The 24133-nt window shown below is 40.9% G+C and overlaps 1 protein-coding gene across 1 annotated transcript in view; it reads right to left on the minus strand.

The window, feature by feature from the left end:
* Positions 1-24133, minus strand: part of GPATCH2 (G-patch domain containing 2) — a 568925-nt gene that overhangs the window by 510336 nt on the left and 34456 nt on the right. The window contains exon 2 of the mRNA XM_086927907.1: positions 7019-7720. Coding sequence (XP_086784033.1) covers positions 7019-7720 — 702 coding nt within the window. The remainder of the gene's footprint in view (positions 1-7018; positions 7721-24133) is intronic.

A 24133-nucleotide genomic window follows, 5' to 3' on the forward strand; every position in this document is an offset into this window, starting at 1 on the left:
CCCAGAGTTGCAGAGTGTGAACCCATGATTAGGTCAGGCACCGAAGCGAGAATTATCGAGTCCGTGGACATTTGAGCTCAACACCCTGCCGCGTCGGGAATCGAACCCTGGTCCCGGGTCTGACCTCTGCTTCAGGGTCTGCCTGCTCTAACCAGTGAGCCACACTTCTCCACTACGTATAAATTGCTAAATTATTAGGTGTGCTTGCTTAGAATCTTTTAATTAAAACAGCTAAGCTTCTAGAGCGTGCTGCTGAGAGGCGCAGCATGATTTTGGTTCTGATTGCAGCCGATCTGGAATACGCCTTGTGGGCAGCATGGGTTGGGGGGGGGAGGGGGCACGGTATGTGCGATACTCCGGTCTCCCCTCCCAGCCCTCCCCCGTCCACCGTCAGGTAGTCCAGGACACTCTCGACGACTCATGCGGCATTGAAGGGAGGGGGGGCGAGATTAAGCAGCAGCGAGGCGTGTGGGTGATGGGAAATAAACCTGCGGTGGGCCAGGGAAATGTTACTTTCAAAATTTAATGCAGAGTACTCGCTGGATATAATACTGGATATTTTGGAATTAGTGAAGAGAGTTGGAGCCACCTTGGCCTCGTACAACTGGGTGTACCCGGCAGAAGATATTGAGTTATGTTCGAGTGTGTCACAGTGGCAACTGGAGGTGGGGAAGGGGGGAAAAGGGCTCCCAGTGGTCTAAACAGGGGTTTACCAGGACATATTAGGTGCAGATGCTTTAAACAGTAAACACTTCTGTATATTTGTGCGCTTTTTTAGATGAAACATGACTACAACTAACACTAATCAGTTCTTCCAGCTTCACCTCGTCATCATTGAGTAATAAAATGCAGTCCTTCCTCTGTGTCACTTAACAGCATCCACCACCACCTGACATCAAAGCTGCACAAAGCACAGTCCATCTGCAAATATCAATTTGAACATATTAGAGGAGGCGATTGTAACATTGGAAGCCTGGGGCTGCCAAGTTGACTCAGCAAGGTACCCTAATATAGTGGAGCTGCAGGAGACGGTGCCGCCTTCACAGATCCCAAGAGCCTTTTCTTTATGAGCCTATAATGTGCCACTTAAAGAGAACAAAGGGGAAGGCTGCAGCGCCCTGCCACCGCCTGCCGAGTTTGCAGACACCAAGGAGGGGCAGGTCGGGCGAAGACCCACCTTAGACAGCTGCCTCGGGAGACTGAAGCGCTGGACCATGGTGACCTCCTGCGTGCAGACGAGGCGATCCGCGAGGGCACTGCCGGGCCAGTAGGTGAGGGGCGCCCACGGGTGCCGGCAGCATCAGCAGGCACGGTGTACAGAACATCTCAGTGTCCCAAGCACTCAGTCACTCCATTCTTCGAACAACAGACTTGGCAATGGCACCGCAACCATGCAAGAATACTTTCCTCTACCACAGATTTGACTATTTAATTCAAACACTTGACGGCACACACTGGGCCCTACCACCACCAAGAAGCAATCCCCTTATGGCATACAGACTCGAGCGTTCCGTTTTTTAAAAGTAGATAAACCGTTGCTAAGTCCGAATTTAGAAAGCTGGGATAACACACTTGGAACAATGTTTTTCCAAACGAAGCACCAGGACCGTGAAAGTTGTGTTCTGAATGCACGGAGACATTGACGGAAAACGTTTAAAATAATTAACGCAAATTATTATTTGAATTAAGCGGCGGATATTATTAGTACAAAAACAAGATACCTCGCAAGGGTCCGGTGCGGTGTCAGCGAGCCTTAGTCACAGGGCCAGCATTGCTGTACGTTGTCCCTCTCCTGCAGACTAGGTGAGGGGTGCGTGGACGTCGTAGTGAGGCTTTTTGGGCTGGGGTTGAGGCACACAGTCTGGCTTGCGCTGCTTTTGAGAGTGCACACCTAGCGCGTCTCGGTGTTCATGTGTCCTGATCCTGTTTCTTGGTTTACTAGTGCTGGAGGATCGGGACACACAAACACTGATCGTAGCCCACAGCGCTGCTTGCAAGCAGGATTGCAGGCCCTGAAGTACACGTAACCCAAGGGGCGGGACTGGGGCACAAGACCGAAGAGACGCGGGAGGGCAGGCGCAAGATGCCGTGAGCGTGCACATTGGAGGCCCTGCGGCTCGTGCCCATTGGCGGCGCCTGTGGTCTCCGCTCGCTGAGCTTGAGGAGTGATGCCGTGCCTGCGAGTGCCGCGCTGCTACCACAAAGTGCAGTGAAGCAAAGCGCCTCACCAGCCTGTAATTACTTTTTAGCCACATTGCGAGCTTAACTTTAATGTACAATTACGTGCGGCTTGCAGGGAGGAGCTCCAGCTCTACATGTTTATCAATGAAAGTGAAAGTTAATGAACGGCTCACAGTCGATGCTAGCGCGTGTTCACGCGCGCGTCCCAATCCGATCTGATCCGGCCTGCAGCCTGAGCGTGCCCATCTCCTATCTCCCTTTAGAGCCCTTGAAAGCATAGTTGACGACTATAGGTCTCGCTGGCGCTGCGTCACCAGGTCCGAGACCTAAAAACAGGGTTTTCACACATTCTTTAGACGTAGAGGAATTAAATGGTGGATTTCTAAAAAAAATCAAATACACCTAGTTGTTCAAAGGTCTGCTTGAAACAATTCAGCGAGGGAATAGCCCCCATTTTCACCAGCGCTAAGCAATCATTCAATCTCTCCTAGTAAAAACTGCTTTCGCCATGTTCCAAATCTTGAGCAATAACAAGGCAAGATTGGAAATATTAGCTAGATATTTAAACTCAGTTCTGTGTGTCCTATAAAAGTAGATACAGAATGCGGGATTATTAAAATGAGACTCCTAAAACTATTTTCTGTGCTCTAGAGTTGATCAACATATGCATATCCCCAAACACCAAGTCCCACAGGAATAAATGTACTTTTATATATTAAGATTAACTCCTTTATTTGCTTGGAACTTAGCCTAGACGAAAAGCGAAAAACTGCTTCAAAGGCTCTCTGTAATTGTTGTGATCAAATTTTGAACAAATGGGCGCAATTTGAGCAGTTATCGAAATGAATCCAAGATAAAAAAGGGACTTTGTCCACTTTGACCCCTCCAATCACATGGCACCTGGAGTTTGTATGCTTGGGACCGATGAGCATTAAGAACAATTTAGAATAGTTAACTCTTAGGTCTAGCTCGTGCGTAAATAAGGTAAAAGAATCCAAGAGTAATTGGAGCCCATTAGCTGTTTGGGCAATCAAAATGGCATCATCTGCATTTAGGAGACATGGAATAGGTCGACAAACAATCTGGAGTATATCTTTCCTGTTATTAGTTAATTGAAGGTCCAAGCCATTTATGTAGATTAAAAATAGAAAAAGTTGCCAAGATACATCCCTGACATACCCTGCTGTTGGAAACAATTGCCATGGTACATCCCCGTTCTTACCATAGCATATTTTAACTGAGGTATCACAATGCAAGCGTATAAGCATGGTCTCAAGGGCTGCCTCTACGCCAACATGCTCCATAATTAGAATATTTTTATATTATCATATGCACAGGAGGGGTCCATAAACGTCAAATGTAGAGCTCTTCTCTTGCTTTGACATATTTTCAAATTATGAGAAATAAATCAAGAAATTGCTCAACCGTGCCTATCCCGATAAACAAACTGGACTGGACCATGACCTGTCAGATCAATGCCATGTCCTCCACATGCTTCAACACACTCTGCATACTCAGCAAGCCCTTCAAATGGACACTCCCCTGACTCCAGGAAGACCGCCACCCACACACTCATAACCAGCAGACTGAACTACAGAAACGCTCTCTAAGCTGGAATCAACAAAAACCTCCTACTCAAACTCCAGACTGTCTAGAACGCCGCAGACAGACTTATCCTCGATATCCCACGACATGACCACATCACACAACACCTCCGCAACCTCCACTGGCTGCCCCTCAAAAAAAGAAGAACCTTCAAACTCCTCACACACACCTTCAAAGCTCTCCATATCACCGGATCCCAATACCTCAAAGAACGAATCTCCTTCCACGCTCCCAAGTGAAACCTCCGCTCTGCGGACCTAGCCCTAGCCACAGTCCCCCACAACCACAGGACCAGAGCGAGTGGCAGGTTCTTCTTCTACATCGCAGCCAAGACCTGGAACAAACTCCCCCTCCGCATCAGACAAAGCCAGACACTGCACCAATTCAGAGAGGATCTCAAGACCTGGCTCTTCGGATGACCTACGGAGCTGCTCGTACACCCCCGCCACCCCGCCCATGCCTTCAGACTGTCACGGGTGAGTAACGCGCTTCCAGATTGATTGGGGAAAGAATTTACAATTATTTGCCAAAGCCTCTAGATGACAAATAAGATCCCTTCACCGAATTTTAGAAGTCGAATCCATTAATAAAATGGGTCTATAACAACTCAATGGGTTCTCTTCCCTTTCTTATAGACAGAGACAATAACTGCCTCCTTCCAAGACGGGACACTGGGGCCTTTAAATGATTCCCAAAGAACATTGGTGATTAAAGGTGCCCACAGGTGTATGTTCCCCTTGAAAAGATTCATCTGTACACCATCTGGGCCTGGAGCTTTGCCCACTGGGCTGTTTTTAATTGCAACAGACACTTCTTTAACCTCTATTGAAAACTCAATGGTGTCCTGTTGACTCTCCCGAGTAACTATTGGCTACACTAAAGTATTTTTAATTCAGATAGAGAAGTGAGCTACACAGGTGTCAGCTGGATTAAGCATTCTAATTTAGGAGTATTAGAATTAGTAAAAAAAAGAAAAGGGGACAATTCACAACTTCTCAGAACCTAGTCTGGTCATTTAACCTCACAGCAGCTTCCAAATAGTCCCAAGCCTCTTTTATAATTTTCTCCTTCCAGACAGTTAGGGCTTCTTTATTGTTGCTTCTAGAGATTTCACAAGGCCTTGTCTTCAGGGTCACTAAGTTCATGATGGCCAGCAGAACATGCAGTATCAAATCGTCTACAAATTAAAACTCTTCTTAGGATTCCTACCGGACATTTGAGGTACCTTATTAGAAAGGGAGGCGTGTCCTTCAATAATCGATAATGAAACCGCTTCAGAGAATAAACACAGCTGGAAGTCAGCCTCTTCTGTCTGAATTAGCTCTGGAGTTAAGTGTTCTGGATATGTTTTGCTCCAATTTAAACTCAGCCCTTTATTGGCTGAGTACTTTAAACCCCCAAGTTCATCTAATTTATTGTTTTTTCTCAATTTTAAATTAAGTATCAAGGAAAGTGAGTTGCAGTCACTCACATAGTCAGGATTACTTAGGAAATTAAGAATAAAAACTGAGAGATCCTCCAAAAGTATAACTAAATCAATGGTGCTGCCTTTCCCACTTCCATGAAGAGTTGGGAAAAGTGATCTGGACTAGGTTTTTAAGAGGATCCTATTTAGAGCTTTTAATGATTGGAATGGGTAATATGTTGTCCTTGCATGTCTGTTAGGCCACAAACTGACTGGCAACTGAATAATTTATAAACAATATTAAAATCTCCTACCCACTTAATTGAGACCCAATGGCATCTTTGAGACAAAAGCTGTATTAAACTAATCTAGAGCGTCAACAACCTTAGTAACTCTGTAGTCAAAAATGTCATACTAAAAATGAATCAACATTAAATTCTTAAGAGCCAATCAAATTAAAAGTAAAATTCGAAACCAAGTGGAACACTGTATTTCTTTTACCTTCAAAGATGACACATTTAGCAACACCTTTACCCCAGCCCCCCTCTTGCACGCCAAGCTGTAGATGGGATTGCAGTAAGTAGGACACCAATTAACTAGAAAGAGGACAATCAACCATGTCTCTTTTAAACATATTACATCATAATTATTCACAGATTTTAATAAATCTGGATTATTAAACTTATTATGCAAGCATGCTATGTTCCAACCGCCTCCCATGACGACCCTTTGAGGAACTAGTATTGGTAATCACATCATCTGGGTAAAAGGACCAGCAAAGCCACATTTCACATTGAAATAGCTGGAACACAGGTCATCCCAGTATCCTGAGCAAGCAAGGGGCAGTACTTCCTGGGGCTTGAAGTACTGCCCCTGTCAGCAATTGCCTGCGAATCCTGCGTTGCAGTCAAGGAATGGTGAATTATGCACCCGAATGGCACTTAGCAGATCATGGATCCACCTCCAGATCAGGGTGAAATATGGGTCTTAAAGTCCTGCCCCTGTCAGTACTTCCCCTATTTTATGCACATATATTTATATATAAGATATTAGTTGTTACAGTGCATAATGTGCTGCAAAACAGCAAGTTATAAAGCAATGTGTTGTAAACAATGCATGGTAAAAATCTGTGGTAAGTGCATGCGTCGTAAATTTCATTTGTTGCAACAAAATATACTGCCAATATCTATGCTAGAAACTGATTCCTGTGGTCAGATAAGATAACCATATCTTCCATTAAACCTCCTGGTGGACCTACTGCCTCATTATGGTGATCACATATATTTCACCACGTGAACCAGAAATTACCTGATGTAGCCATTATGCAGGAAAGCGTGCTGTTTGTATAGCTGCTTAGGAAATAAAAGGGCATGGTTATCTTGTGATCGACAGGTTTATTATCGACATATCTATAGTGTGCATTACCCCAGGGAACCTCGTGATACAGGTCTTATCCACCGTCTTACCTAACAACCAAGTTTGGAGTTTCCTTCTGAAACCCTTCAGTGAGGAAGATCATTTTAGGTAGGGAGGTAATGTATTCAACAGACTGCACCACGACACACAGAAAGATCAACCACCTCAAGATATAAGATTAAACTTCCAGAGTAAAAAAACATGGTGTTCATTTAATATAAAATGATGTTAGGTAATGTTGCCTACAAATCACCTAATCTCATAGAAGGCTGTCATTATGCAATGCTAACTATAAAGAAAATTAAATGCAGAGAGAATGTGCTACTACTTCTATTCAGAACACCTACATAGCAATAAGATGAAACCTTCCTACACAGCCGGGAATTAAAAGAAATATATATATATAACAACCTGTCACTCATGTTCTCATCGGAACCCTTTTGCTCCTCATACTCCATTTTGTTTTTCATTATCTGGGTGAAATCTTCACCTTCCACCACAACTCCCTCGTCTGGATGCCTGGTTGAAGCGGTTCCTTTTTTCTTTATTTTGCTTTTGGTGGTCTCTATCCGTTGTGAATGTCTGCTGTCACAGTCCATCGCCTGATCACTGCAATAACTCTGCTCTTGAGCCAATGTTACTGCACTGATGACTTCTGGTGGGGGATCGACTGCCATTCTTTTTGCTTTTTTTTTCCTGCGCAAAGTCCTGCTGACCAGAGTATCAACAGCCATATCAGGGTCCTGCCACAAAGGCCTTTTGCATCGTGTGTTCGTATGTGAGGATGATTTGCGTTTTGCAAGTAATGACTGCTCATCAGAGTCACTGTGGTCTTTCTTAGGATTACAGTTACTCTCCCGATAGTCTTTGCTAGGTTCCTCTAAACTGGAGTCAGAACCATCACTTAAGCAGTGACCAACCTCTGAAGGGTGATTGGTGCTATCTGATCGCCGTTTCTTTCCTCGACGTTTTCTTGCCTGGTGCTTCAGGAGGTAGGAGATGCTGCGAGGATGATCTGACTTGTCAGCAAAACATCCTTTGGCTTGTTCTGAGCTTTCTTCCAGGGCAGAGACGAGATCATGAACAAGTTCCTCCATGGTCTTCCTGAGATGCCTGCAAAAAGAAATTAAATAAAAATTACAAATCTGTAAAATCAAGCTTGGAGACACACCCTTGCAGGAGTGCCTTCCTGAAATGGTATTCATATGCTACAATAAGACTTTCTTTCTGTAAGAGAGGGAATAAAATCCATCTGTTCCACACTGTAAAAAGTGGATATGAAGCCACAAGATATGCAGTTGGAGGACTGGTGCATCACGTTCGGTGTGAAATGACATTGTGAAAAAATTTAAACAGTGTTCTAAAAGAGGTGCCTGGTTGAAGACCATTTTGCAAAACTATTGTATAGTTCATAAAAACATCTTTGAATACAATTTCTCTAAACCATTAAATCTAACGTATTTGATAGAGAATCAATGTAAAACGAGCTGGATTCTAAAAGAAGGTACAAAATTGAACTCTTTATTTATCTTCTTTGAGAACAGCAGCAATCAGCCAATGCGTTTAGCTCTCAAACACTGAGAGCTTCATTAAGACTCCAAATTCCAATTGAAGTATTATTTGTGTTTCAGTTGTATCTTTTTGATGTTTGCCTGTATCTTTCCTGTTCCTCCTTTCATCAAGTTTTCAAGCTACTCTTTATTCTTCTAAGACTATCTTTTTCTTCTTGTTTACTGTCTTCTCTCTTTTATAAAAATGGATAACATTAATAGTATTAAAATTGTTTCTTTTAATGTTACAGGTTTACGGGACCATGTTAAGCATATTAGTGTTAGATTACTTAGCAAGACGTAAAGCTTCTGTATGTTATTCCAGGAGGCACATATAGAAGACACAGTTTTGCCCTACATGAACAAAAAATGGGTTGGTAATGTTATTTCTTCTACTACGGTTAACAAAAAGAATAAAGTTGCTATTCTCTTTGCAAAAAAACTATATCTCCAAATACTAAACAAATGTTCTGCTTCAGACGGGGTTGTTACCTTATAGTTAAAATAAAATTGATAATATCATTTTACATCTGATTAACATGTACAGTCCCACAAATGATGACCCTAATTTTTGGTCTCCTTTCACCTCTGAAGTGCTCAAATTAAGTAATTTTCCGCTTATTATTGGCGGTAACTTTAGATCTACCAAATTGGTAAATATTTGGCACTTACACCACCCAACAGAGAAACATTTTACATTTTTCTCTAATCCTCAAAATTCTTACTCTCTGAGAAATAATTTATTAATATGCCATTCAATTTCTGAACCTACTATCCATAATATCGATATTTTCAATCATCCGCTCATTTCATGTGTTTAACAACTTAACCCCACTCAACCATCTCAATGTCGATGATACATTAATACAAATATTGTCCTTAATGAAAAAAATAAACCAAAACGTTTGTCAGTAATAGATGAATACTATTATTTTAATCCAGAAGGTTCTATTTCAATTGTAAATCGAATGAATGCATTTAAGGTATATATCAGAGGGGTAACAATCACTATTATGGTACATATTAACAAATCATTTAACTCTAGAATTAAAGATTTGGATAAGCAAATAGCAAAGCACGAACGCCTCTATCACATCTAATGATATCAAATATAAAATGCAATCACAAAAATATCGCTATGAATTAAACTCCATATTAAGCAAAAGGGCCGGCAGACACATTCTAATAATAAAGTTAAATTTTGTTTCAGTGCTAAACGTTCTTGAAGACGGTAGACAAATAATCTTCATATTAAAAAAGATAAAAATCAAATAATGCAATTCATGGTTCAAATGTTAAAATTGCTTTACCTCTCAAAGAAATAGTAAATGAAGTATTTTTTATCTTTATATAATAATTAGGGCTTTCGGTTTTATGGTATATATTTTTTTGCCATTTCTGTCTATATTTATTCATATTTATTTTTGCTTATTTTACCTGTATTTATCTATATTTATTTTTGGTTTTGTGGAAAAAGTAAGCTGAAAGAAGTATATATCCACATTTATTTAACCGATAAATATGCGCTATGCTTGAGTATCTGCCATGTTTCAGTGCTGTGAACACCTGCAGAAGATAAGTCCGGGCATTATATGAAAATATGCAACTTTCAGTATCAACCTTGTGCATGTCTGCTACTGTTAAAGCCTCTTTACTAAAATTCCTTTCTTTTTTAATCCCCTTATCTATCAAACCTCTATTGGCCTGGCAGTCATGGAAAACAGTGTTTAGAATTACTCAAAAAGCACCCCAATTTCCGTTTTTATCCACATTTAAAAATAAATACAGACAAAAAAATAAATGTTTTCTGTCAGTATTTATCTGTAAAAATCAGTAAAAACGGAAAACGGGGAGCCCTAATAATAATCCTCCGTCTTTACTTTGCATATAGACAAATTCTTAGACATTTCTGGTTTACCTAAATTTACCCCATAAGTTAGAAATAATTTGGATATACCGGTCACATTAGAAGAAGCACAATCAGCTACTAAATAACTTAAATTGCTTAAATCTGCTCGGCTAGATGGTACCCATAAATAACTCTCCTCAACTTCTACCTCATTTAGTTAAATTATTCACTCACTTAAGTATTTCAGGATCAACCGCTGGGTCCTTTACTGAAGCTTTGATTATAGTTCTCCGGAAACCTAACAAAGATCCCACTATTGTTTCAAATTATCGCATTATAACTTTAATTAATCAAGACTGTAAATTTTATGCAAAAATTATTGCAACTAGATTGGACTTTGTGCTTGATACTCTAATTCATATTGATCAATATGGTTTCATTAAGCAAAGACATTCTGTAAACAACATCAGATTATTATTTCATGCAATTGAAGCTGGGTCATCCTTGCCTCTTCCATCTGGAGTCCTGGCATTAGATGCTGAAAGGCTTTTGACAAAGTCCATTGTCAGTATCTTTTCCGCACCTTAGCTGCATTTAAGTTTGGCAGTTCATTTATTCATATGATTTCAGCTCTCTATTCTAATCTGTTGACAAACATTTTATTACTGGTCAAATTTCTGGTGATCTTTTTCTTTTAAAGAGGGACTAAACAAGGTTGTCCCATATCACCGCTTCTTTTTCTCCTTGCTATTGAACCTTTACTTATTGTCATCAGAACTTGTATGGAAATTGAAGGCCTTATTGCAAATAATTTTGCTAGAAACAATTCATTCTATGCTGATATAGTACTGTGTATTAGTAATCCTGAATCTCCTCTATTAAATCTAATTCAACCATACTCTCAGATTCCAGGTTATACTTTGAACACTAATAAAACAGTTTTATTTTCCTTTGAATGTTGATTGTACCCCTGAAATTCTCCCCAACAACAAAATTATAAGGCAAAATAAAAAACTTAAATATCTTGGGGCCATATGTAGGTAATCTACATTTACCGATTCTAAAATACAGAATTTTACCGATTCGATATTTCAGAATCTGTAAATGGACTGTAGGAAACAATTCAGTAAATATTACCGAATCGGTACGATTCGGTATTTAAGAATCGGTATTTACCGATTCGGTAATTCCCATGTATTCCTATGGCCCTGGAGGCCCATAGGAATGAATGGGTAGCCATTCACTATTACCGATCTGGTAAATACCGAATCGGTAATAGGGGGCACATATTCAAGGTTGGCAGGGTGTCATATTGACACCCTGTTGCACCCCTGAATCGTGCATGTGTGCACATGTGGCACACATACATGTCTGCCACATGACACTTTAAAAAAAGCACAAAATAGCTTTTCTAAAGGTTTTCGATATTTACCACCAACTTGTAGTTGGTGGTAAATAACGAATCCTGAATGCAAGAAGGCACTCACTTGAGTGCCTCCTACATAGCTTTTTGGATTCGGTAATTACCGATTCCTTAAAATAAGGAATATGTATTTTACGGATTCCTTAAGGAATCAGTAATTACCGAATCCTTAAACCTGCCTCCTACATCTCAAACCCTAAATACCGGTCGCTAACAGCGAAATTCGGTAATTTCGGCCATTACTGACCGGTATTGGGCTACCTACATATGGCCCTTGGTGTCTTATTTTTTCACACCATTAAATAATCAATTATATTGAATTGTGATTGCATTCTTAATCATATCAAAGACAAATTTCATAAATGGTTTGCCCTACATCTATCTTGGTGGGGAAAAGATAATTCTATAAATATGTTTTTTTTTTGTCAAAAAACGTTTTACCTCCTTTCTATGATACCTACTCAACTTCCTCATAAGTGTTATAAAAATTTAGATAAACTTTTATCTGAATTTATTTGGAATAACAACACTTCTCGTTTAAGATGTAAAAAAAATTAAATTGCAATGGTGGTTTTGGTTCACCATATTTTCTTAGTTATCATAAAGCATTTATTTTAAAACAAAGTGTCTTTTGGTTCAATCATACAGAGCTTAATAATGCACCTTCATGGCTTCTTTTTGAACAAAGTTGGTTATTGTGAGTTCCCATATCTGCATTACTCACTATGTCTAATTCTACCACTTTACTAAAAAGGTCTATCATACTGAAGTCTACAAAGTTAATATTACAGGATTAAAACCCTATTTTTCAATCTCCTTTTTCACATACACCAAATATGTCATTAGGGTATAATCCAGTGTTAGAACTTGCTCGACATATAAAAAATATGCAATTTTGGATTAAAGATTCTATTTTATATTTAAAATATGTTTATCATAACAACACTTTTTTAACTTTAGATGAATTGCAGCAAAAATGTCTATTACTTCCATCGGATATTTCCAAATATGAACTTTTATGTAATTTCATCCTTGAATCATTTCTCAACAATTTTCCTCCGTCACCTCTGATTTAGAAATTTACATTCAAACAATTGCTACTTCAACGCATTTGGTATCGATGTTTTAGAAAAATAATTAAACAATTTTGAAGGGGACAATACCAACCAATCTCTTCTTTTTGGAATAAAGAACTAGATATATATATTGGTTTCTCCGGACATAGGGAAAAAATATGGTTGAATTCTATCTCTGGTTGGCTGCCTGTATCTTTATACCAAACCAATTCCTTCAACTTTAAAGTTATTTAATGGAAAACTGTTAAATTCTTCTAATTGTTGGCATTGTAGTCAGAACATAGGCTCGTTATGACATATGATGTATGAATGTAATATCATTTCTATGTTTGGGGGGAGGTTTGGGATACCATTACAAAAATATAACATATCTCAGATATTATTTTGTACAATATGCTGATTTTTTAATCTACTTTACTTCCTTCTAAAATGTCTGATTTACATTATAAACTTCTAGATTTTCTAATCTCTTCTGCTTTAAAATCAATTACTACTAATTAGAAAATGTATTCATTGTTATCAATCCATGCATAGTGGTCCTGGATAATTGTTACTACAGGAGGAGCAATTCTGACTGTATCTGGTGTAGTCCACAACACACCTACTTAACATTTATTATGATTGATAATTATATACATTTACACTTATAAATAAGTATTATTAATATGTTATATAATATATATCTGTTTAATATGCAAAGACTTTATGGTTAAAATTAGTAGCTCTATTAAGATATATTTGTAAACAATCTTTTATTTGTTTCCTTTTTATTTTTACTTTTAATATCATATTACAATCGTTATTGTATAAGTACATATTACAATTGCTATTGTATAGGTACAGTTATTATATTGATATAATCTTGGAAAGTTGTTTTAACAATTGTTACTAAGTTACGCAGGAAACTTTTTTTATTGAAAAAGATTGATTATGTGAATGACCAGGAACTACAGTTCGTAGGATGTGAAAGCAAAAATTCATGCAGCAAATAGCACATGATCACAAAATGCCACCAATCACAAAGATATACAAGTAGGCTACACACAGTGTAAAACAGATCAGGAGAGTGTGAGATCATCTATACCAAGAAAGTATTCACAGAAAAGCCCCCTTATATGACCAAAGCTATAGATTTGGGTCAGCAAGCTCCTTAACCTGCCACACCAACCTGAATGACAGTGTCACAGGTGATAATAGTTAGATGGCGAGAGGAGCAGCAGAGACATACACAGTGATGCTAATCCTACAGGAGGAACTGTAGAAACTGCTTTTGTTCTCGGACGCTAGTAGAACGAATGTCAACAATAGTCAAGACACGTATGGGTAAAACAATGCCTTCAATGATCAGGTACCCTCTGAATGTGTGTTGTAAAAAGCAAGACTTTGAGTTGTGATGGGTGAGTCAGATAACATGTTTACATTTTTTAAGGTGGATTATATATGGCTCTTCAGAATACCTTGAGGTGAAAGCACCAACAAGTAAACATGTTTGCCATGGTCAAATGAGTTTCTTTTCCCCAATTGTTTGTGATTTGAAGGTACAAATAGCCTCAAAGATCTTTTTGATAAACACAGGTTTCTCCTGGGCTCCTACTTTTAACAGTCTTCACTAGGAATGCTGGTGGAATCATATGCAGAACTGTCACTACTTCACTACCAGTTTGGGTATGAATGTGTGTGCTCTGAGCTCTGAGGGGGAAGAGTAAATGGATAAAAGAGGTGTTTAAGCTATGTGCAAACTGAGCTAATTGTATTACTGGCAATATGAATGGGTTGTCAAGCGCAATTCTTTAAAACAGGAGCAAAACTGTGCTAATCACATTAATCTTAAAAGCAATCTGCAAAACAACACAGTTATAAATCTTTGTTCCAAATATCATAAGGGATGCAGAGATAGAAGTCTTTCTCTGAATTAATTCCTTGATGCAATGCAGCTTATAATGTTGGTTAACAGTGAACTTCAGAGTCTTTATTTATATAAATGACCAGCCTCATGTCCACCAACAGAAAAGAAGCAAACAAATGTGTCTACTCAAACAGAAGGTTCCAATACCATAGATGTTTAATTCTTATGCACATTGATCGTGAATCAGTAACGCACACACAAGTATATAGTGGGTACCTCTTAAGTCAAATGCCCAATGACTGTCTGAAAGGTAGTGATGAAGGCAGGTAAGTACTGCTAAAAGCAGCATGATGTTCCTTGCCCAGGGCAACAAAGCAACTAGCTAGGACCATAGCTCTCTTTGGCAGAGCCACCAGAGGGTCAGTGAATGAGCGGAGGAGGAGGCAGGATGTGGGAGAGACAATGCAGATCCATCTCCAAAACTACCTTGCAGGTTTCCAGCTATTCATAAAATGTTAGTGGGTAGTTACCTGCTCTGAAAATAGGTAACAATGTACTCCTGAGCAGATCTAAATAAATTTTCATGGTGGAAATGGATAAGAAACATGTTAAAATTTGGAGAGGGTTTGGCACAAGAGTTTATTTTTCCATGTAGTCAAATATATATGAAATGTATGCATGTCGAACTCTTTTTGTACATTTATGTGTGCATAAATGGCTATTTGTTTGAGTATTCCACAAGGTCTGTGACAGTTGCATCTTCCCACAAGTACTTTAAGTGCCCCAAAAGGATGGAAGTCGGCACCCATGATCTCTTGCTGGCCAATCAGCCCTCCTTTCCAAATAAATCAACAGACTTTATGGACCAATCCCACTGCACCCAAGTACAACAGTGCTCCAGAAGGCAGCACATCCTCGATCCATGACCTTCGGTTCCCAAAAGGCAATCAGAGACCCACCCTCCTTCCTATTTAAACCAGCAGCCCAAAAGACCACTGCCAGTGACCCAGAGCAATAGAGTGTACCAGAAGGCGGCACAGCCTGCTCCCCATGACTGACCACTCCATCCAACTAATTGGTGACTTGCCCTTCTTTCTCTCTAACCCACAGTCTAAAAGAAACAATTCCAGAACATTGACGTAACAGAGAGTCCAGAAACTAGCACTGATGCCACTTCCCAATTTCCCCAACCCCCTAGACACCCCACTATCTGGGAAATGTAGACAAGCGCAGATGTAGACGACTTTCATATAAATGAGTTCCAGACGTAGATAAGGGTGAATGTAGACAAAGGGTGACAGACAAGGCTATCATCTTTTGGGCATGTTTTGTCCAGTAAAACCTGTTGGCCAGAAGTGTGCATCAATCGATATTATGCATGTAACACAGATCCCAGCCCGCCACATTCCCACTCAACGCAAACACAAACACCCTTCCCACACATCTAACACAAACAACATCATCCATGTCACAGTCTGCAGCATGCACACACACCACCAACAGCACAAACCCTATAACTCTTGCGTAACAACACACATTCTGTAGTCATCAAAGTCATAGCTGACTTCATCACACAACACAAGCTAGATGCATATCCTTAACGTACACATCACTGCAGTATGTAGCATCCAACTGATAGACTTCATGAAGTAAGCAGGAGAAGGACTCACAGCCATTCACAATTTTTCTGACTGTTTACCTTTAACCAACCAGCAACGCTTAAGCCATCCGAGATCTGCACCTACCACTTATCTCTCTCACCTTCTCTGGCAGCTTTATTGCATGAGATATGAAAATCCCCCAAACGCAAGAAGAACTATCAAATCTCATCATCTCAGTCTCCATTCAGGTGCCGCCCTAAATTCTTTGGAGACTTCAACCTAAACCAACCACGCTAGTACGAAGACAATAATTAACTCCCTCTACACACCTTTCAGCACTCTGAACATCAAGTAGCAGACCACCAAACTAACCCACTCCAAAGTAAAATGCACAACTCCCTCTTGTCAGCTTCACATGCAATTCACTGCTGGGCTCCAATGCCACAGGATTGGGTGGACCACTTAGTGAGACCTTTCTCCATCCTTCATACCACACCTTTGCATCAAAGTCAATCAAAGAGAGAAAAATTATCATTCCTTTCCTTCGAGGATATGCCCAAGAAGACCGCCTCAACCTACCTATCTCCAGTCAGTCCACAACGCAACTCTAAAAAACCCTGTACTTCTCAATTCCCCAATGAAAACATACTCTCGCGAACTAGCCCTAAACAATATGGTGCACCCAAAAACTCTGCTGAAGGAACTGTATCCACTCCCCCTACAAGTCCAATCATGTTCAAGACCAGATGCATCACCTACAAAGCCACCAGAAGCAATACCCAACATACCTTGCCAAGTAACTAGCCACCTCAGGCGACAGTGCCACCCCCTTTAGCAAAGAGATCACTGCTCTAGAGATGAAGAGGTATGAGATGTTAAACCAGAGGAGATATGCCTTGTGCCCCTATGCACAAAGGGTCTGGAATAACATCCCAATCAACAGTAACTGCTCCGACCCAACTACAATATAGAAGACAGCTGAAGACATAACCTTTAACGAGAAATAACACAGCGGACCTTACCAGTTACCTGCCTCATTGTAAACAATGTAAATTATACTCTAATGGTACCACGCTTGTTTCACACTCCATTGCTTCCCATCTAGGATCAACACAAGGAGATGATGGACGGAGCGCTGAAACTTTTCAGACACTCACCCCCAGTCAAATACAAATGCCAAAACCCACAAATGTACATTCTGAAATTCGTTGAAAAGTCTCCAAAAGTGAACGCTTGATCAAAATGTGGGAGTAAGACCAGGTGAATATATTTTTTACTTCCTATCCCGTAGTGTTGTGAATCCAGCAGTCAATCCAGCGTCAGTCTTCCCATCAAAGTGAGTGCGAGCAGTACAACTGAGACAGAATCGTACTGACAAGGTTCTCTATCATTGAGAGCTATAACAGGTGTGTTAAGGCAGCACTAAGCTGATGAAAACTGCACTTGCTCCTGGTCTACAGATCTAAAGCATCATTTAGAAAAAACCTACAAGGTACATCTGGGGCCCATTCTGCCACAATTTATTCTATTAAGGAAATCTATGTCTTGAAACAATATGGAAGGAAAAACGTTGTAGTATTATAATTTGATCGCATCACGAGAATAAATGTGGGACAGTGATACCCCAAAAAGGATGCACTCGAAGGATATTAACATTGACGATACAAAAATGTACTTTAAACCACCAGCTATAAGTGGCGTTGGACTCAAACGTTAACGGAGTAGATCTTCTTAAAAACCACATATAAAAGGAAACTGGTTTCAGTTTAAAGTAGTTAGGAAAAAGGCTTTTAGGTGCAAACCCGTCATGTTACCTTATTTGCATCATATTTGAATAAACACACACCCTTCCTCGTGAATGCTCAGTTCTCCTTGTTAAACTTATTGCAAAAGTTCATATCTAACAAAAAAATGCACTGAGTTGAAGATTTTTTTAAAGTTTGGATTTAATAAAGTTATCAAAATTAATTTGCATGCTCAATTTATTTTCAGACATTTAAAAAATGAGTCCGTCTGTGATACAGATTTAATTTGTCAGAGTCTAATACATTTTCGATTAGTAACATCTTGCCGAAAGTATGACACTTTGACAAGGACAAAACAACAACCGAGATCACCCCTACAGAAAGTAAGGATTGAAAATAGTACTGATGAGCATTTCAGCTCGAAAGCTTGTTTGTTTAGCAGCGAGATGCCTCTCAGTATCACACAATGGGTCTGTAATGGAAATGAACTGTTCAGCCACACAGGCCACTTGGACCTGTTAATTAGACGCCATATCATTGCCTGCACACCTTCTGTGGACATTTACAGATGTGCTTGCCCTTTCGGAGTTCGGAGCTTCATTAAACAGTGTCCTGGAAAGACTGAGCTTCACACACAGATAACACGAACCAACGTAGAAGCCAAAAATGTCCAAAAGGCACATTGTTTATCAATGATCTGTACACAAAAGTACAAATGAGAAATGACTGCTATTTGTTGCTTAGCTAAAACCAAGCATAAAGAGCCAGGCTGCTTTCCTGACAATGGAGAGCACCGACGAAAAAGCCATTCTAGCTCCTAAAAGAACATCTAACAATAAACTGGCAATAGGGCTCTGACTATTTCAAAATTCATGACAAGATAAAGAACCATGACAAAGAATTCCCTGGGATCTCTCTGCTTCAAGGCAGCTTTTAGCTCGAAATGCAAAGTATCAGCAAAGCCTGTCCATGCAATTCTCATCTAAACATTGCTTGAAATCCTACGAAACGCCTGCTAATCAACCAGAGAACTTGCCTCACTCGGCACTCATTATGCCAGGTTAAAAAGATGCCAAATCACTTTAAATCTGCCTCCTGCATCTCCTTAGGAGACAATTTCACAACATAAAGAGCAAATCTTTTCTAAAGTCTGGGAAGTCAAGACCACTCCAAGACTGCAATGAGAAATTCACTACTAGATGCCAACTGACACCCGATTTACAATTGAATGCCCTTTACATAACACTTTAAGGCTCCTGTTACACATCTGAGAATGACGGTCAAAACTCAAGGGAGATGTATCCCCATGCAGGCACTGGGTTGTGGGACCTCACAATTGTGTACAGTTTGATATGTTGATTCTGAAGTACCTATTCATAAGCATAATAAAATAGTAATAGACGAATAGCTAAATAAAAGTAACATTTTCAATGTAAATGTAAATGTAAATGTACATGTATTTATATAGCGCAAATCGCCCACATCGCAGGCATCTATGCGCTTGCTTAGGGAACCCGTCCTGGTATTCCCCTGTGAGATAACCCCGGCAGGGTATCCACAAGGTGAAAGCCAGGCATCCCGCCGCGAGGGGCCGTTGTGGAGATTAAGCAAGCTATTGCCCAGAGTCGCAGAGTGTGAACCCGTGAGTCGGCATGTGGCTGTGGTCCAAATATATGTATATATAAAAGCACAATATAAATGCACATGGAAAAAAATCACTCTTGACAATTCCTCAGCGAGAACACATTTTCAGTGCCCAATCATCTGCCATAATCTCCTTTTTCCACGATACACTTTTGCTCCACTGAACTACAAAAATCAAGTAGCTGGATTGAAAGGTTCTCCTAATGGAGATCTTCTGAAAATGCACTGAATAACTTTAGAGGCCCATACTACTGTATCTCTTAGTAGCGATTGCAAACAGATTTGCTTAAGGTAACCCATTTTGCAAAAACTCCAAGTAGAAATAATTCTGTTTAAAAGCCTGTCTTCACTTCATCGTGCAATCCACACTGACCCCAAATCTCTATGCCTTTGAACTAGAGTTTATTCTACGATGAAATGGGTGAAGTCCCAAGGCTGCATGAGCAAAATGTTAAGAGTCAATGGCCATAAGACATTAAACAAGCATTGGAAAAGCAATAGGTCTCGCATTAGGAAAGTTTGAGCTATTGGTCTTATAAAGGACATTTTTTTATTTATGTGTTGTTTTTTAAAATAGCTAAATTAATAGCTTTGTCATTTACAATGCCAATAGTTATAACTTTCGCAAATGTGACACCTATAGCATTTGTAATGCAACATGTTTTGTATTTACGTGACTTAGATGTATCGATATTACAAATAACAATGGCTTTTAACTTTTTTAAATAATACTTAAATAAAAGTGATTGTAATTTATAATGGCAATAGCTTAAACTTTTGTAAATAACGTTAGTGAAGATTATGTTCAGTGTATTTTATTGTGATGAAAATCCAAGAACAGAAGTGAAATATTAACATCTTTTTGACATTTGTAATAAAGCTTGAAACATTAAGAGAACATATTTGAACCAGTGATGCTGTAATGAAGCTGAGTGATGCTGTGGTTGCGCTGAGTGATGCTGTGGTTGCGCTGAGTGATGCTGTGGTTGCGCTGAGTGATGCTGTGGTTGCGCGGAGTGATGCTGTGGTTGCGCTGAGTGATGCTGTGGTTGCGCTGAGTGATGCTGTGGTTGCGCTGAGTGATGCGCTGAGTGATGCTGTGGTTGCGCTGAGTGGTGCTGTGGTTGCGCTGAGTGGTGCTGTGGTTGCGCTGAGTGGTGCTGTGGTTGCGCTGAGTGGTGCTGTGGTTTCGCTGAGTGGTGCTGTGGTTGCGCTGAGTGGTGCTGTGGTTTCGCTGGGTGGTGCTGTGTTTGGGCTGAGTGGTGCTCTTGTGCGCTGAGTGGTGCTGTGGTGGTGCTGAGTGATGCTGTGATGGTGCTGTGATGGTGCTGTGGTGGTGCTGTGTGGTGGTGCTGAGTGATGCTGTGGTGGTGCCGAGTGATGCTGTGGTGGTGCCGAGTGGTGCTGTGGTGGTGCCGAGTGGTGCTGTGGTGGTGCCGAGTGGTGCTGTGGTGGTGTGGTGGTGCCGAGTGGTGCTGTGGTGGTGCTGACTGATAATGTGATGGTGCTGAGTGATAATGTGATGGTGCTGAGTGATAATGTGGTGGTGCTGAGTGGTGCTGTAGCGGTGCTGAGTGGTGCTGTGGTGGTGCTGTGGTGGTGCTGTGTTGCACGTGGAATCTGGGAGTACAACTGACCTTCTAAAGGGACGTTTTAGTTGATTCAAGTGCTCCTCGATGCTTGTTAATTATGACTCGCTGTATCTGTTGATTACAATAGGTAATTAACAGCAACGTTTCAGACTTTTTTATTTTAACTATGAGGAAAATACATGAGCCAGCATCCAAAGCCTGTATGCCACAACTGGATGTCAGAGACCCTTTGTAACTGGCGAACTGGGCATGTACTTACTTGGGTTAGCGTCATAAGCCTGGTGTGTTTTGGAGCTAACAGCCTGGTGCCTCGAACTCCCCCTAAGTGGTGTTAATTAACTCCCACCATGAAATGTGTGAGGTGCTGCTCGATTTTTTTTTTAAAAGACCCGACTGGAAACTGAAGTGTTGGGGAGGGCTGTTGACTTTGAAACAGATGAACAAGCCTGGAGTTTGGGCGCCGGCTCAACATTCGGCGATTCTGGGGAAACCACTTAATCTCCCGTGCCTAAATATGAATGTGACTTGAGTAATGTAATTGATGCTCATGTAAAGGCTCCAATACCTCCGGGGCGAGTTTGCGCTATATAAAACTGGGAAAGAAAGTTATTTTGTAATTTCGGTCTAAATGTGCACACAGTTGCAGTAACTCATTATGTCAACCCAACATCCTACATTTACTATTTGCGACATTTAAGAATAAAAATATATTAACACTTTGGTTCTTTATCATTCAAAGGACCATCTGTACTCGTTATGCAGTTTTCAAAATCTTTGATAATGAAACGTATTTACCCCACACCGAGCCAACCTATACTTTATCGACACGTTTGCAGTATTGTTTATTAAGAAAAAACTAAGAAACAAATGCGAAATACACGATATTATTACCTAAAACACAGATAAACGCATTTCATAAACGCCTAGCTGTTCATTCCGAGTCTACTCAAACCCATTACACCGTTTATAGGTTGTATTACTTGTATAAACAAAGTGAACTTTCCGAGGTTACTCCAAACAATGTCATTAAACTGTACCGGAAGCCATCATTCTTGGTAGGCCACAGTGCGCAGAGCATTAATCCACCGCGGCTAGAAGTTACTGCTGCAGCTTAGAGGGAGTCTGTGTGATATAAAGCGCTGTTTTACATCAAAGTTACATCAAAGTTCTCTGAAAGCATTAGGTCAACCTGGCCAGCTAGTGGCTCTAATATCTAATGTGGACGCCGTACTATCGAAATGAATACCACATGCTGTGTGCGTGCTTACATAAAATACATTATACCGCCCACATATATCGTCATTATTTCCAGAGCGATGACAAACTGGTGTAAACTACAAGGCACGCGAAATGCGGCTGGGACTGAATGCTGTACAGAAACAGGCTATCGCGGTTCAAGCTCTAAGTGTGTTTTTCACACCCGTTGATAGTAACAAAGCCGTCAAGTGTGTGTTTAGATTGCCCAAAATCCGCCAGGCAGAGTGCCTACGTGTATTTTTTAGGTTACAAAATATGATTACATGTTGCATCTGTCAGCTGTATAAGTTATGTGCACTTGTGCGGGACACGTTTTTTAAACCAAAAGACGCATTTAAAGTGTGCTGTTTTACAATGCCTCCCAGGCCTTTCCTACCGAGCTTGTACGAGTCACAGGGTACATGAAAGGAGAGCAAGCTGTGATCCGTGTGTTTCTTGGAAGAACTGAGTTTCAGTAAATTGAAGGGAAATAAACATGGAAATATAGGATAGAAAACATACATGTAGTCTTATTAGTAGCGGCTTCGAGAGACGATGGGGCCTCGTTTACTGTCTTCCTGGCTCGATGCTGTTTGGGAGGTGGGAGGGGGGAGTGATAGGGATGTAAGCGCTAGGGGCACGTGGGAGGAGAAGTAGGAGAGTGGTGCAGGCGGGGGGGCGGGAGCGGAGCCTTTGAAGAGACAAATGGTGGTTTGTGATGTAGGAGGCTAAGCTGGGGAACAGATGGCTGGCGATTTGATGCTGTGCACGCTCATTTTAGCTCAATGCGCTTGCGCATTGACCTAAAAGCGCACGGGCACAGCATCAAATCGCCAGTTTGGTTAAACTCTGGATAAGCCCCTATATCTCTCGCCAGCTCAAATGCGCAAGCGCATCGGCAGGCGAAACCTAAAAAACACTACATACAGCAGCAAAGATGGTGCTATTGACTCACAAGCTAAAAAGTGACCTCAAATTTTTTTTTTTAAAACAAAGTTTCATTAGCATTTTTCCATGATATACAACACTAACACCATTATGCTTTAAACACGTGAGAGGACACCCCCGCCTTGTAGCCTACGCCTTTGTGACATGTACAGGAAGATTGTAGTGTCTCAGAAAATGGCATAATTAACACCTTTCTCCAGGAAGGCCTTGTCTGGTGCTCAAGGTGTCTGTGAGAGGCCGTCCTGGGGTTGGCACTGACAGCAGAAAGACAGCTGGTGTGAGGACTGGATGAAGGAAGGTCACTGAGGCCTTTAGGAGAGGCAGGAGGAGCGGTGATGACCCTACACGGTTAGGGGTGCCTTTCCCCTGAAAGTAGATAGCGGTGGGACCTTGGCCGGTGCTCTATATGGTGAGTGCGCCCTCCGAAGTGCAGTGGGTCTGTAATGTGCATGGTCAGGTGATATATGGTCCCAACTGGTTGCATACAGCTCACGCGATAGTCCGGGGGGACACTGCCAGCGGTATAGTAGCGCCGGAGGTTCTCCATCCGAGGAACAGTGGTCCACCCCATAAGTCACGCTGAAACCGAAGAATAAGAAAGGGGATGTTGTGGAACAGGACGATGCCCGAGACGAAGGTGAAGATACTGAGGACACGATATCAGAACGGAGACTGAATAAACGTCTAGATAAAATCCTAGAAGCTATAGCGGCGACAAAGGACTCACTGCATCAAGACATAACACAAGTGGCAACGGGGCTGGGACTCTTGAGAGCGGACCACTCAAAACTGGCGGACAGGGTTAAAGAAACTGAAATGGTCGTCCAAGACTTAAAACCAGCGGTGGTGACAGTGGAACGTAAGCTTCAAGATGCGTTGCATCGCCTAGCGACTTTAGAGAAGAGGGCCGAAGATTCTGAAAGTCGCAATCGACGTAATAACGTACAGGTGGTAGGACTGCCTGAAAAAATAGAGGGTACGGACATGATAGCTTACTTGGAGAACTGGTTCAAAAG

This window comes from Lissotriton vulgaris, chromosome 6 (assembly GCF_964263255.1).
Source record: "Lissotriton vulgaris chromosome 6, aLisVul1.2, whole genome shotgun sequence".
Classification (NCBI taxonomy): domain Eukaryota; kingdom Metazoa; phylum Chordata; class Amphibia; order Caudata; family Salamandridae; genus Lissotriton; species Lissotriton vulgaris.